General features: G+C 34.7%; 1 protein-coding gene across 1 annotated transcript; it reads left to right on the plus strand.

Moving 5' to 3' along the window:
* Positions 1-11,142: 11,142 nt before the first annotated feature.
* LOC311276089 (prostate-associated microseminoprotein-like) lies at positions 11,143-13,803 on the plus strand. The gene is made up of 4 exons (XM_084385580.1): positions 11,143-11,428; positions 11,981-12,095; positions 12,181-12,289; positions 12,917-13,803. Exons 2-4 carry the CDS (start codon positions 11,981-11,983, stop codon positions 13,083-13,085), a joined length of 393 nt encoding a protein of 130 aa, XP_084241706.1. The 5' UTR covers positions 11,143-11,428; the 3' UTR covers positions 13,086-13,803.
* Positions 13,804-14,180: the final 377 nt, after the last annotated feature.

The raw sequence follows: 14,180 nt of genomic DNA on the forward strand, positions 1-14,180 counted from the left end.
TATCTTCAGTGGAGATGTTCAGAACTGCACCATATTTCATGTGTATGATTAACTTGACATCCTCTGGGGGTATCCTCTGCTAAGTTTTGTAGAATTTCATCCATGGGGGGGTATAAAATAAATTCATTTATGTGCACATTTAGTGACTGTACACTCATCGGCCTGTAGATGGTGCTGTTGAGCGAAGGGTTGCTGGTTTAGGATGATACTGTCACACACACACATGCAGGAATACAAACAAACGCAAGCATGCACACACACTGACATCCACACGCACAGACACACACCCATACACACACATACAAATCCACATGCACAGACACACACACACAAACACACACGCGCACACATGTACGCACACATACATACACGCACAGACACACACACACACACACACACACACACACACACACACACACACACACAGACACACACACACACAAACACACACACACACATACACACACACACACACACACACACACACACACACAGACAGACATGCACATACTATTACTTTTTTTAGGTATATACATAAACACGCAATACAGCCAAATTACTCCACGTCATTTATTTTTGTGGAAAGCCAGTGCAGGCCTGAGCGGCGGTCATATTTTGTACCGTGATGCGGTACATCTAGTTGGTGTCAGGACAGAAACCTGCGCCCCGTCTATTGTGGTCTTGATTCTATTCTATGCTTTCTTCAGTCACAGTGAAAGTTTATGTTGTGGCTATTTCTAATTCCCATGCTGCACAGTATTGAGGAAGGCTTAGCAATTGGTAAACACATGTTGGTGTCTCAATTTCTTAAAGGGGCACGTTGCCTCTATCCGGAAAAAAAGTTAAGATCACCACCCTAGGATCTTCCCATGGTTCTACAGTCATCATTGCCTAAATCCCCATTTGAACTATTGGCCCAGGCGGATCTTAAAGGGATACTCCACTTTTTTCGGAAATAAGCTCATTTTACATCTCCCCCAGAGTTAAACAGTTGAGTTTTACCGTTTTAGAATCCATTCAGCCGAACTCCGGGTCTGACGGTACCACTTTTAGCATAGCTTAGCACAGATCATTGATTCTGATGAGTCCAGTAGCATTTCTTTCAAAATGACCAAAGAGTTTCAATATTTTTCCTATTTAAAACTTGACTCTTCTGTAGTTAAACCGTGTACTAAGATCGACGGAAAATGAAAAGTTGCGATTTTCTAAGCCTATATGGCTAGGAACTACTCTCATTCCGGCGTAATAATCAAGGAACTATGTGGCTGTACCATGAGTGCAGCAGGCGTAATGATATGACGCAGCTCCTGAAAATAGTCCCCAGCTCGGTAACTTCTTCCAACGTGACCGGGACTAAGTTTGTCTAACCTATTAGACCTATTTTCAGGCGCTGCGTCATATCATTACGCCAGTACACGGTTTAACTACAGAAGAGTCAAGTTTTAAATAGGAAAAATATTGAAACTCTTTGGTCATTTTGAAAGAAATGCTACTGGACTCATCAGAATCAATGATCTGTGCTAAGCTATGCTAAAAGTGGTACCGTCAGACCCGGAGTTCGGCTGAATGGATTCTAAAACGGTAAAACTCAACTGTTTAACTCTGGGGGAGATGTAAAATGAGCTTATTTCCGAAAAAAGTGGAGTATCCCTTTAAATCACTAACGTGGAAAACAGTTTTCCTTCTTGCTATCTGTTCAGCAAAAAGAATGGGTGAAATACATTCTTTAACAGTAAGTGAGGACTGTCTGAGGTGGAAAGCAGATTATTCAGGGATTTTATTCGGCTTTCTTGCCTAAGGTTCTTAATCCTCGCATGATCAAGTAATTGAACTCTTTTAAGTACAGGGCTTGATATCACTACCTTGTGTCCAGTTTGAGCACTTCACATTGAGCGCACACAGTCGTTGCAACATTCACACACTTAGCTGTTTGTGTGTTTTGATAAGAACATGATGTTGGACAACCTGCCTTGAAACAGCGCCTATCACGTTGGATAGTGGACAGTATTGCACAAGTGTATTCCAGCCAGAGCTTACCAGTTCCAGGGAAGTTGGTGACTCATTCTACCAGGAGTCTGGCCACTCGGCAATGAAGGAAGTGGCACTTACAGACATATGTGCACCGGCCTCATGAAGCTCACCTTGCACCATTGCCAAGTATTACAGGGCCAATGTGGCAGTATAAGGAAGTGTTCGGTACACCCGGATGTTATAAAGGGAACCAACAACTTAAGGTCAGTCATTTGAATTAGTTTACATTAGGTCACGAGGAAAGGCAGCACAATAGCATCATTCAAGGTAAGACCGTGGTGACGGTTATCATTCTCATAGATCCAAAGTTATATCTGGTGAGTGGACCACGTCTCTGCAACGTTCTCCTTGGGATAAACTAGCGACGTCTTTTGAGGACGTGAGTCCCCACGACGTGCCCACGACGTTTCTGGAACATTAGATTATAAAAAATGTAACTTTACCACAACGTCCTCACAACGTTGTCATAAATATAAACCTAACCTTTAAAGGCCTATACAACGTTTATATATAGGCTAGGCATATATATATATATATATATATGTGTGTGTATATATATATTAGGGCTGGGAATCGGTTAAAAACAATTAACTAATTAATTGCAAAATTTGCTGTAATTAATTGCAATTAATTGCATTTCCCCCAAGCTTGTAATCATCAATATTTAAACTTAGAATCACCTAATTAAATTAAACAACACAGGAAGAAAAAAAGGAACAGAAAATAGCCCTATATTAAAATAATATCAATATATCAATATATTATTATTTTTCAATAATCAATCAACATAATCAATTTAACAGATTTTTTTTATTTTTTTTTATTATCAAAATAAAATATATAGTCCTACAAAGCTATTATTACCAGAGCAGGTCATTTTACCATTGTTGCCCATCATGGCTATACCAGCTCAACAAACAGAAGTCTACTACAGAGAAATTTCACGTTATTTGAGCGGACTTTGCTTTTCCAGTGCGTGATCGGTACATGATTCGAGCGTTTGGGCCATTAACGACAGAGCAGAACATTGAGCAGAGAGTGCAGCAGCGCGCCGACACACACACATACACAGAGCGGAAAAGACCCGCTCATGAAAGAAAATGAAACCTGATCGCCGACACGGAGGGGCGGGACGGCATATTTTCGGCCTTTTCAGCCGCAACAGGAAATCATTAAAACGAGTCAAAAAAAAGAAAAAAAAGAAAAAAAAAAAGAAGTGCTGCGTTAATTGCGTTATTAATTAAAAACGTTAACGTTAAAAACGTTAATTCCCCCAGCCCTAATATTAGCCTAATATATATATATATATCAATTATTATTAAGGAGGTTGAGTGTTCGTAAAAACAAAAACAAAAAATTCAATTATAAAAGTAAATGCGCTTGATTGCGTGCGCGTTGAACATTCGAGTAGCTTTCAAACCCTGGAGCGCGCAGAGTTGCCATGGAAACGGCGCAACAAACACAACTGACAAGCAGCAAACTCCCTCTCTCGCTGTTGTTTTCACTGCTTTCAGGTGAGTTTAGTCTCTAAAATCACACAAATAATACACACACCTGTTCCTGGCACTTTTCTTACGTGTTATTGACACACATCTGTTGAATATTTACTTAATAGAAATAGTTTAGTGTCTTCGGAAAAAGTCAGTTTCAGAAGAGGTAACGTTAACTTAACTAAACTAACCTAAACTCTTGTTTATAAAAGTAACTCAGTTGAGTGGGTGATTGGAAGTTGGCTAATTTATTTAACAAACTGATATTTAACATAAATGTTTGTGCTGTTAATCGATGACGTCACTTACACGGAGCGCAAAAAATGTCTAAAACTAGTTAAAATGCGTTTTGATCTTTCACGGTAAACAAATATTGATAAATGTTCTGTTATTTTAGCAGCGACAAAATAACCCCTTAACAACAGAGGGAAAGCTCCACGATTTCAACATTTCTGAAGAAAGCTGCTGCCAGAGAGGAAACACAGGTGAAGTGAGGAAGCTTATTAAATAACCTCATATCCATTTTCCCCCACAATATGTTTTACCTATATCACCATACATCTGTTTTTTTCCTTTTTTTTATTATCTCAAATCTAAAAATTGTATTCATGTAATTTATTTTAAGAAGGCTTTGACATTCAAATGTAAGTAAGCAATATTCAATGAATATGTAAACCTAAAACATAAATTCTGTTATCCTAAGAAATTATTTTCTGTATATTCTTCTTTCCTCACAACGTAACTGTGTTAGCTGGGTAGTTCTAACCCAGTTAATTGCTAATAAGTACATAGTATGTACATGCGGAACAGGACTGTAAAATAAAACGCTAACGTTACTGAAAAAAGTTAGTAAGATAAATCATGTTGTATATATCTCTTGTTGCTATAACGTTACTATTGAAACAGTGAGTATTGTAATTTTTACCAATTGGCCCCATTCACTTCAAATAAGTAAGTGCATCACTAAGTTTTATTTAAAAAAAGAAAAGGAGGGACAAGTAGAATTTTAGTGAATATGGAATACTCTAACAATGCCATTTTATTAACTCAGTTGATAGGTTTTGAAATATTAAAAGTAATGAGTAAGCCTTCCTCTTTTTTTCATGGTTTGCTTTGATAAAGAACAGAACTGACCCTAAGTGAACTTAATTGGCTTAGTATCTGCTCCCATTGTGTGCGTACCTCCCATCCCCTCTCTTTTTTGTTTCTCTTTCTCTCTCCCCTGTTTTCTTTTTTTTTTATTACCCCGCAGGCTCACAATTAGGGGAAGCAATTAGTGTCTCTCTTCCGCCCCATCTCGTTCAGAAGGTCATTGTGTACAGCGGGACTCCGAGGGAGGGGCAGAAAGCAGATAACATCTGCTTCATTTCTGATTCTCTGATGAAATAGATAATATATATATATTGTTTTGGGCTTGTCTTATGTAACCTTTTAACGTGTTTAATGTTAATTTAAGCATGTAGACAACAACTGTTCTACCGCTGCTTCAGCAACAGGAAAATTATATGCTTCCAGATATCAGTCCAGACATATTAATCAAACAAAGTAGAACAGATAGTAACAGGTTTTTTTATAGACAGAGATATTTTTGTTCGTGAATGTTACATTTCAGACAAGATAGATGACATGGAATAACAAAAAGGGCATGATAATACGGTATTTTGTATAATTATTATTTTTTTTTTTTTGTGGCGTCACAAAGAAATATGTGGTAAAATGCAAAATGCATTAAATGCAAAAGCTTAGTAGATATTGTGCTGTAGTGCACTGGTCTATTGCAATTGCTCTAAATACAAATAATTAAATAATAAGATATAGTATGGAGATTACCAACAAATGATGGAAAATCTATTATTTAAATGTGTATAATTTTGTTTTTAATTTATAAATGCACTTTTTCTGTCCTTTAGCTACATCAAATATTCCAAACTTTTTTTCTTTCTTTTTTTCTTTTTTGGGTGTGTGTAACAAGTGTTGTATTTAAATTAGTTATATTGTAAAGTTGTTGTCTGAGTCGTATTTGTAATTTATGTTATTACATTAGACAATTAATGATTCATTTTCTTGGTAAGAAATACAAAAGAAGAGACATTTTTCAAAAAAGTGTACAGAAATATGAATCATATATCCGCTTCAAGAAATAATGTGAACATTGGTTTACAAATCAATAAAAAATATAGAATCTCAGAAGTCTAAATGCAAATAAACAGTAAAATGTAATTCCAACTACCAGCTCTTTATCAAACACATTAACAACAGAATAATTTATTCATGGCTTTTTATTGTTCAGAAAGATACCTTTGCATCATGAGAACTGAACAGATGGACTCTTGAGGTTTGACTCCATTGGGTCATGACCTTCAGAAGTCCTGTCAGCCACAATGCAAATGGATGTCACATTATAGGGTGGAATGAATACCCAATGTTGAAGATCAGCAAAAGTGGCTCGGGTGACCATTGAATTGAGCTTTTATATTTTGGGGATATTAAATTATAACAAGTCAAACCCAAACTAAATGAAGTCGATGCCTCTTGTTTTGCTGCATATTTTCTCTGTGACAAGAGTGCACAAGCAAAAAGACAAACAGGGTTTTTGATGTAAACCCCTATGCCTAAATGTAACCCATAAGTTATCCCTAAAATCAGAGGGAAACGATATAACACTGAAGTTGAAGCATAACCCTGCTTATAAGCCTAAACTTGACATGAACTGTAAACTTGTCCCTCAAATTTGGTTGATTAGAATGTTGATCCAGGATCAACAAAGACGTTGATCCAGGGACATGTTGCACTTGGTGAAATCAGGTTCTGCTTGTTACAAGCCGGGATAGTGTAACAGGCTTCCTTACAGTAACCTGTGGACTTCTGTTTTGCAGCACTGGTCTCCATGGTTCTTACAGGCATCTCGGAATTGAGATCAGATTTGCTTTGAGTTAAATATTTGCTTTCACAGAATTTCATGTAATTCAAGAAGTATAAAATCATAAGGACATTTACATTGATACATTTGATTACATTTACTATAGGCTACAATATAGGTTTCTACAAATTTATTTAAATGCACCGTTCAGTGTTTTGGGGTCTGTAAGACTTTTTAAAGTATCTTATGCTCACCAAGGCTGCACTTATTTAATTAAAAATACAGTATAGAAACTGAAATATTATTACAATTTAAAATAACTGTTATTTGTAAAAAAAGCAGTGTGTTTCTGTGTTGGCAAAGCTGAATTTTCAGCATCATTACTCCAGTCTTCAGTGTCACATGATCCTTCAGAAATCAGTCTAATATGCTGATTCAAGAAACATGTCCAATTATTATCAATGTTGAAAACAGTTGTGCTGCTTCATATTTTTTTTGTGGAAAACATCAGGATTATTTAATAAATAGAAAGTTTAAAAGAACAGCATTTATTTGAAAGAGAAATCTACAATGCAACTGTCTGGAATTAAGCTTTGGACATGGTTTGTTTGCAGATGTAATACAGGGTTGTCTGACTGACCTCCCTGTTGCCCTCTGTGTGACTGTGAAATCACATGTATTGATCAGCCTAATGCAAGAGGAAGAGCCTGCGGCAAGGTGATCAATGCGCTCTTAATTAACCCCTGTGAGTGAGTGTGTGTGTGTGTATGCTGGGGTTTAGGAAGGGTGCTAAACTTTGGACAGGGGTGTATAAATACACCCATCCCAGCTGAAACTTGTGACATTCATGCACATCATCTTGCTTACAGACAGCACTACATGACAGGCTAACACACACATAGCTAAGCTGACAGTAGAAACTAACACACACTCCATATAATAACAGGAGATGCTTTCAGGCAAAATGTCCCTAAAAATGACTTCAACATTCCGGATCTGAACGATTTCATGGATGGAGTTTCAAAACAGTGAGTATATTTGTGTGAGTCTGTGTGTTAATGCTCAATCTTTGTAAGTTTATGCATATGAAAATGTTGTGTATGTGTGTTACGAATGACTTCATCTTAGTCATTTTATTCTTTAGAACCTTTTACCTTCTGACCATGTAAATTATTTAAAATATACACATAAATTACATTTATAAATTGGTAACACTATATTTCAATGTCCTTTGTGACACGTTATATGTACTTAGTATAGTAATAACAGAAAATTATACATAGTTACATCCAAATAACCCAAACCCTAAGTTATTATATAAATGAACATTAAATGTAAATGTAAAAAGTGCTAGGTTTAGGGCTAGGGTTCATCATTAGCTCAGTAAAAGAATAAGCAGTTAGTGTTGCCTTTGATTTCTTTCCTATCTAGTCTCATATTTTCTAACTTAATTGCTGTTTCAAAGCTTCTCTGTTCTCTTTCAGACGCTGTAGAAGTTGATGGTGAGGGTCTGATAAGTCAGGGACTGTGTGATATGTTTGATATTCGGTTGCTTTCCTTATATCACGTCAACTAAATATCAGACATATTCCTACAGACTCTGGCACAAATCTTCACATTCGTGGCCTCTCTTCATTCATCATCTTGGGTCCATCAAATTTTTAGTTTTTATCACTTTCTTGATTGTTTCTTGGGCATGATTACTAGCGTTTGAGCTATAAAATCTTACCTTATAATGTTGAGAAGGACATGCAATACTCATTTAGTGAAGACTACACAGTTTTTCATGTCTTTCATTTCTTAGTTACAGTTATTTTGTTATATATTTTGTTTAGTTCATCTTAAAGTTTATAACTGCATGACTTTAATAACTGTATACCTGAGCAATTAAGCCAAAATGTAAAAAATGTTTTTTTTGTGAAGAACAATTTAATAATCCAAAGACCCCTTTTTCCACAACAAAGACCATTTTGTGGAATAAACGGTAAGGTTCCATGAATGTTAAATGTTCTTTTTGGTCAGTTTGGTCAAATTTTATGTTTTTAATTTTTTTTTTACTTCATCGGAATGGTAAACTTGGTAAAGGTTTTGGCACTCGCTGGTTAAATGGTCCTGAAAAGAATTGTCACACTTGTATTGTTTGCAGTCAAAAATGCCCATTGGAAATGAATGGGAGAATGCACTGGAAATGAATGTCATCTACTGGAAATGTTTGGTACTGCGCATGACAAATTCTTACTGAAAGCAAATATTTTTGAGATATCAACCTCACATTTGGAACACAGCTTGTTTAGATTTATGGCTTTGATTTTCTCACAGTTTTAGAGTAAAACGTGTTTTGGAAAATATATATTTCATATAAAAATTTATAAATTGTATTTTTGTGCCTTTTTCATAACAATAAATGTAAAATTGTATAACTTTTTTCAAGTTCACTTTTTTAAACTCTTTTCACTTCAGCAATAATCTGCCAAATGTCATCTTTAAAACTAACCAAACTTTCAAAGCATTCAAGATTTATGACAGTTTAAGATGGAAATTAAATTTTCAGGTCCATGCTCAAAAAGTGAACTACTGCATAAAAATAATGTAGTACCATACAATCCTCTAAAAATAGATAATATTTCTGAACACAAAAGAAGATATTTTGAAGAATGTGGGTAACCAAACAGTTGATGGGCCCCACTGACTATACATTAAATACTATGGAAGTCAATGGGGTCCATCAATTGTTTGGTTACCGGCATTCTTCAAAATATCTTCTTTTGTGTTCAGCAGAAATTCACACAGGTTTGAAACAACTTTTTGTTTGAATTTTCATTTTTGGGTGAACAATCCCTACTATTAAATTGTTTCTAACAACATACTACAACTAAAACCACATTTTAATACCTTGCATTTACTCATATAAGTTAGGCTATTTTTACAGAGACATGTATGTCAGGTTTCAATTGTCAATAAGTGAAACTCACATATAAGAAAAAACATGTGACAAACAGTTGTTGGTGTTCTCATATGCAAAAATCAACCTACATTAATAGATATAATTGTTTAATACAAAAAATATTAGGCTATATTTTCATCAAAATAGTCTAATTCAGGGCTATTCAACATGGACCAAGTAATCAAAATGGGTTAGGTTGAGTTCTGTGACTTTTAGCATATTTGTCCACTATAAGTAAATTGCCAGTGTTTATAGATTTAATTTTTAACTTGTTATAAAAAAGATTTCCACCTAGCGGGAAAACAGCCCACTGGCCGTCTATTTAGGCTAATAATCTTGGACTAATTTAACAATACTACATTCTCACATCATTGGCATCGACAATCTAACAGGAGCATTGGGTCGTACCAAAACTAATAAAAGCTCACGACAGAATGACTCTATAGTTCAATTGCCATGATTGTCTTTTTCTTTGGTTCTTAGCCAGTAGCGTTTGTGTGTGTGTGTGTGTGTGTGTGTGTGTGTGTGTGTGTGTGTGTGTAAGTAGCGATGCTTAAATGATTTTAACCTTTAACTCATGACTCAGTAAGCAAAGTCTCATAACTAAGCCAGAGTTTGTGTGCTCAATTTACGTCAGCTATACGTTTCTGGAAACTGCGTGCGTGCTATTTCAGTCTAAATAATGTTTTACATGACGCAGAGAAAGTACTGTAGCCTATCTGCCTCAAGCAACTGAACCAAGTTCTTTTTTATTAGATATCATTACTGATAATTGGTAAAGATGAATTAACATAATCTTTTAACATATTTGCCAGTTTTACTGAGACTATAGATACTGATGTGCACATGGAAAGAACAGCATAACATTTTTAGCATCAGATAGCCTATGTACATCAATAATAAATAAATAAATATAAAAAAACACTTTAATAAATGTGTAATAAATTTAATAAATCTACTAACTCTCCATTGCAAAAATGCCAAAAATGAGCAGCTGCATTACACACCATAGCACAAACATTTCATTTAAATATTTTCATATTCCTAAGGATCTGTATGCTCGTGCAATGTACAACGTCTAGCACACACAATATTTGTAAAAGGTATAAGTTAAAATGTTATCGAAATGTCCTTTATGCAATATATGCGCTATTTTTTGGATTTTGAAACAATATATTTTAGCCCTGAATAGTGTATGAAAGGTGAACACAAGATTGTTAGAAAAGTATTGCAAGTATTTGTTATTAATACACACAAAGATGAATTTATCATGTTCTAATTCACTGCTCGCTTATGAGTATGGCTTGAAGGGCTAAAATCATGCGATAGACATTTTCACCACAGTTACACATTAAATAACACCCAGATTAGTGTAATTACATTACATACATGATTACATCGATAAGATGAAGCCATAATATGACTACTTGTCATGCTATATCTGACAAGCTTTCTTTTTTCTAAATGTATTCATGCAGTTTTACCTGACAGCTTGATACTTGTTTGACTTGTTTGGCCGTTACTCTTAAACCCTTTATTGTTGCAACCTCTAATGTTATCTGTGCATGAAAACAAGAATAATGTGCATTGTCTCTTGAGGCAATATGCAACTGAAATCATTTCTATTTAAAGAAATAACGGTGTGTTGAAGAAATCGTGCTGTGTGTGTGTGTGTGTGTGTGTGTGTACATGTTTTTCTATCCCGGTGGGCACTTCAACCTGAATGCACAAAGACTCATGGGTACTTGTGTCACTGTGGGGTCCTAAATTGAGGTCCCCATTAGGAAACAAGCTTATAAATCATACAGAATGAGTTTGTTTGAAAGTGTAAAAATGCATGATGGGTAGGGGTAGTGTAGGGGATAGAATATTCAGTTTGTACAGTATAAAAACCATTACGTCTATGGAGAGTCCCCACAAAGATATAGTGAACCAGACACGCGCATGTGTGTGTGTGTGTGTGTGTTTCTGTGAAGTAGGAGGGTCACAGAAGTATAAATATCAGAGATCATAGAGCATCATCACAATAAAACTGAAGAGACACTGAAGGAATCCAGAGAACAAAACAGAAAACATCTATTAAAACAAGATTCACAGGGAAAGGTAAGAACTTTATTTCCTCTTATCAAGTTTTACATTTATTTTTACATATCTGAATCTGTTTTGGATCCAGTTCTTAGTGTGTCAAAAAACAACAAAAAAAAAAATATATATATATAATGATACAAGATGTAAGTCATACTGTATAAACGATCTAAAGCAAAATAACATCAGTAATCATAATTTATTTTTTTACTATAGTTTTACTTTTCAATAAAAAGTGCTTCATAGAGACTTTTAGAGGTTTCCACCATGGAATAATTTTATGGATTTAGTTTTAATTAATTAATGTACTTTTAATGCATTTTTTATTTTAATTACACTTTATGACGCAGCTTATAAATACTTTATCACTAGAAAAAAATCCTAATAACTTGTTAATCATGAAAGAATTATGCAATCATTTAAGACATTTCTCCTTATAGAAACTTTGTGTTCTTTTAAAACTGAGGCTCTATATAAAACCCCACTGAACTTTTTTCTGTACAAACATATTGTTCACATCAATTATTCATAATAAACACTGAATAATAATAAGTATTATTATTTGTACAGATGGGTTCAAATGTCCCCACCGGTCATATTGTGCTGATTGCAGCCTTTCTGCTGAGCGCATTTGCTCCAACTCTCTGTGTGAACCGAGGTGGAGAGTGCACATTCAACACCAAAGGTACTCCACAGCGCATTAGTGAGTTTGTGTTTAATGCACCACACGTAGAGAGATGAATCATAAATCGTCTTCGTGTTATTTTTAGGCATCTGTGAATATCAAGGACAGGTCTTCGGCATTGGCGAGAGTTGGATTACTAAAGACTGCTACCAGTGCGTGTGTATGGAGCCCATTGGAGTGGGCTGCTGCGATTAGTAAGTTATTTTTTAAATCTATACCTTATACTGTAAAAAAAAAAATCTGTACAATTTACAGTAAAAAATGTCAGCTGTGGTTCCCAGAACTTTACCGTAAAAATTTGGTAGCAGCATTTTAGGTTTTAAGGATGAAACTTAAATCTACAGTAAACTTTTTTTTTTACTTTAAACCAACCGACTGAAGTACAGTAATGCTTTGTACATTTATAATACAACGACAACCACCAAACAACACATCAGTACAACACATCAGTTCATCACAAGTACCTTTTCTAGAAGCTGAGGTACATATTATGCAATAAACATTACTTTAATGCTTAACATGAAACCCTAATGTACATAACTGATGAAGAAACATAATTAGTTAAATGAAAACCTATTAAAATTGAAATGCCACACGGGGAATGTAAATTTTTCCACTGTAAATTATAAGATGGCTTGGTTTTCACTTCCAAAAACTGTATTTTACTGTATGTCCTGTTTGATTACATTTTTGCATCGCATATAAGGAAACATACTGTTAACAGATTTATTTTTATCATAGCATTTTTAGTCTTTTACTGTTAAAAGATGGAGCATATCTACCTGCACATATTCAGTGTGTGTTCGTTCTCACCCTGACAGCAACTCCCAACCAGTAGATTATCCCGACTGGTGTGAGGTCATCAGAAAGCCCGACTCCTGCACCAGTGTGACTGTGATGAGAGCCAATCACAAACTCCCTTGTCTTTATGGGAAGTGGGGCAGGATGCGACCTGATACATGGAAGTCTGACAATGAATTAATGTTCTAGAAAGAATTTGAAATATCACTAATTCACGTTTGCAATAATTGTTCATTTTATTTTTGGGGAATTTAAAAGGATGTGCTATTATACCATTTTTACCATTCTGTTTCAGAGAACTATTGGTTCTCTGCATCAACATATTATTTAGGTTTAATGTTCAGACCTGAATTATATGTTGATATAGAGAAACAATGTTACTATAACTTTATGTTTAAAATCGGCATTAAACAGAAGTTGCAATAGTCTTTCTTCTCTATTGTGACATGTATAACCAAATGAAATGGGTTCTCGAACAAGAACATTTTTTAGGACGGGACTTGATTTTGTCTGTCAGGATTTGTTGGTTGTGGTTTGTTATTGCTGTGATGTCATCAATATATCAATATGATGTCATGTGAGTGACAGGTTGCCTCTCCCTCGCCCCAGTAAACATCATCAGAGGGCATGTGCATTTAAAAAAAAAAAAAGTGCACAGATAAACAATTTAGAATAAATACTGCAATATTCCATAAAAAAAAACCAGGTGTTAATTTTGATTTCATGTAACTTTAGATAAGACTGCGATGCACAGTGATATAATTAGCCATTTTAAAACTGAAAAGGTTTGCCACTTTATAAAATTGCATTTAATATATCTATAATATAATCTTGATATTCTCAATATAAATATTGGGAACGGAAGTTTTTTTCATGTGTGATATACATATTGGCAGCTGCAGCACTGAGTACAAATAGAATGGATCTATAATTGCATGAATTATTCAAATGATAGATAAATATTACTGGGTGCGATTCCATAATTGTTGATGCTCAAATATTTATCTAAACTGTTGATTTCATATGTCACATTTGTATTGTTTTTCTTTTGGGTGTTTTAATTTCTATTCATTTTTCTATGTGGTTTGCAACATAGGGTAGGTCTAAATACAGTTTGTGTGACCTTACAATATTTAACATTAAACAAACATTTAAATTAAATATACAAAATGTATAACATTTAGCCAAAATGGGTTACAGGGTTATAAAGTCAGCCTAAGCTGTCACAAAATATTAGTTTGTTTACTGATAAACTTAGATTTCCAAAAAATAGTTAAAGGTTAA

Source organism: Rutilus rutilus (genome assembly GCF_951802725.1).
Source record: "Rutilus rutilus genome assembly, chromosome: 17".
Lineage (NCBI taxonomy): Eukaryota > Metazoa > Chordata > Actinopteri > Cypriniformes > Leuciscidae > Rutilus > Rutilus rutilus.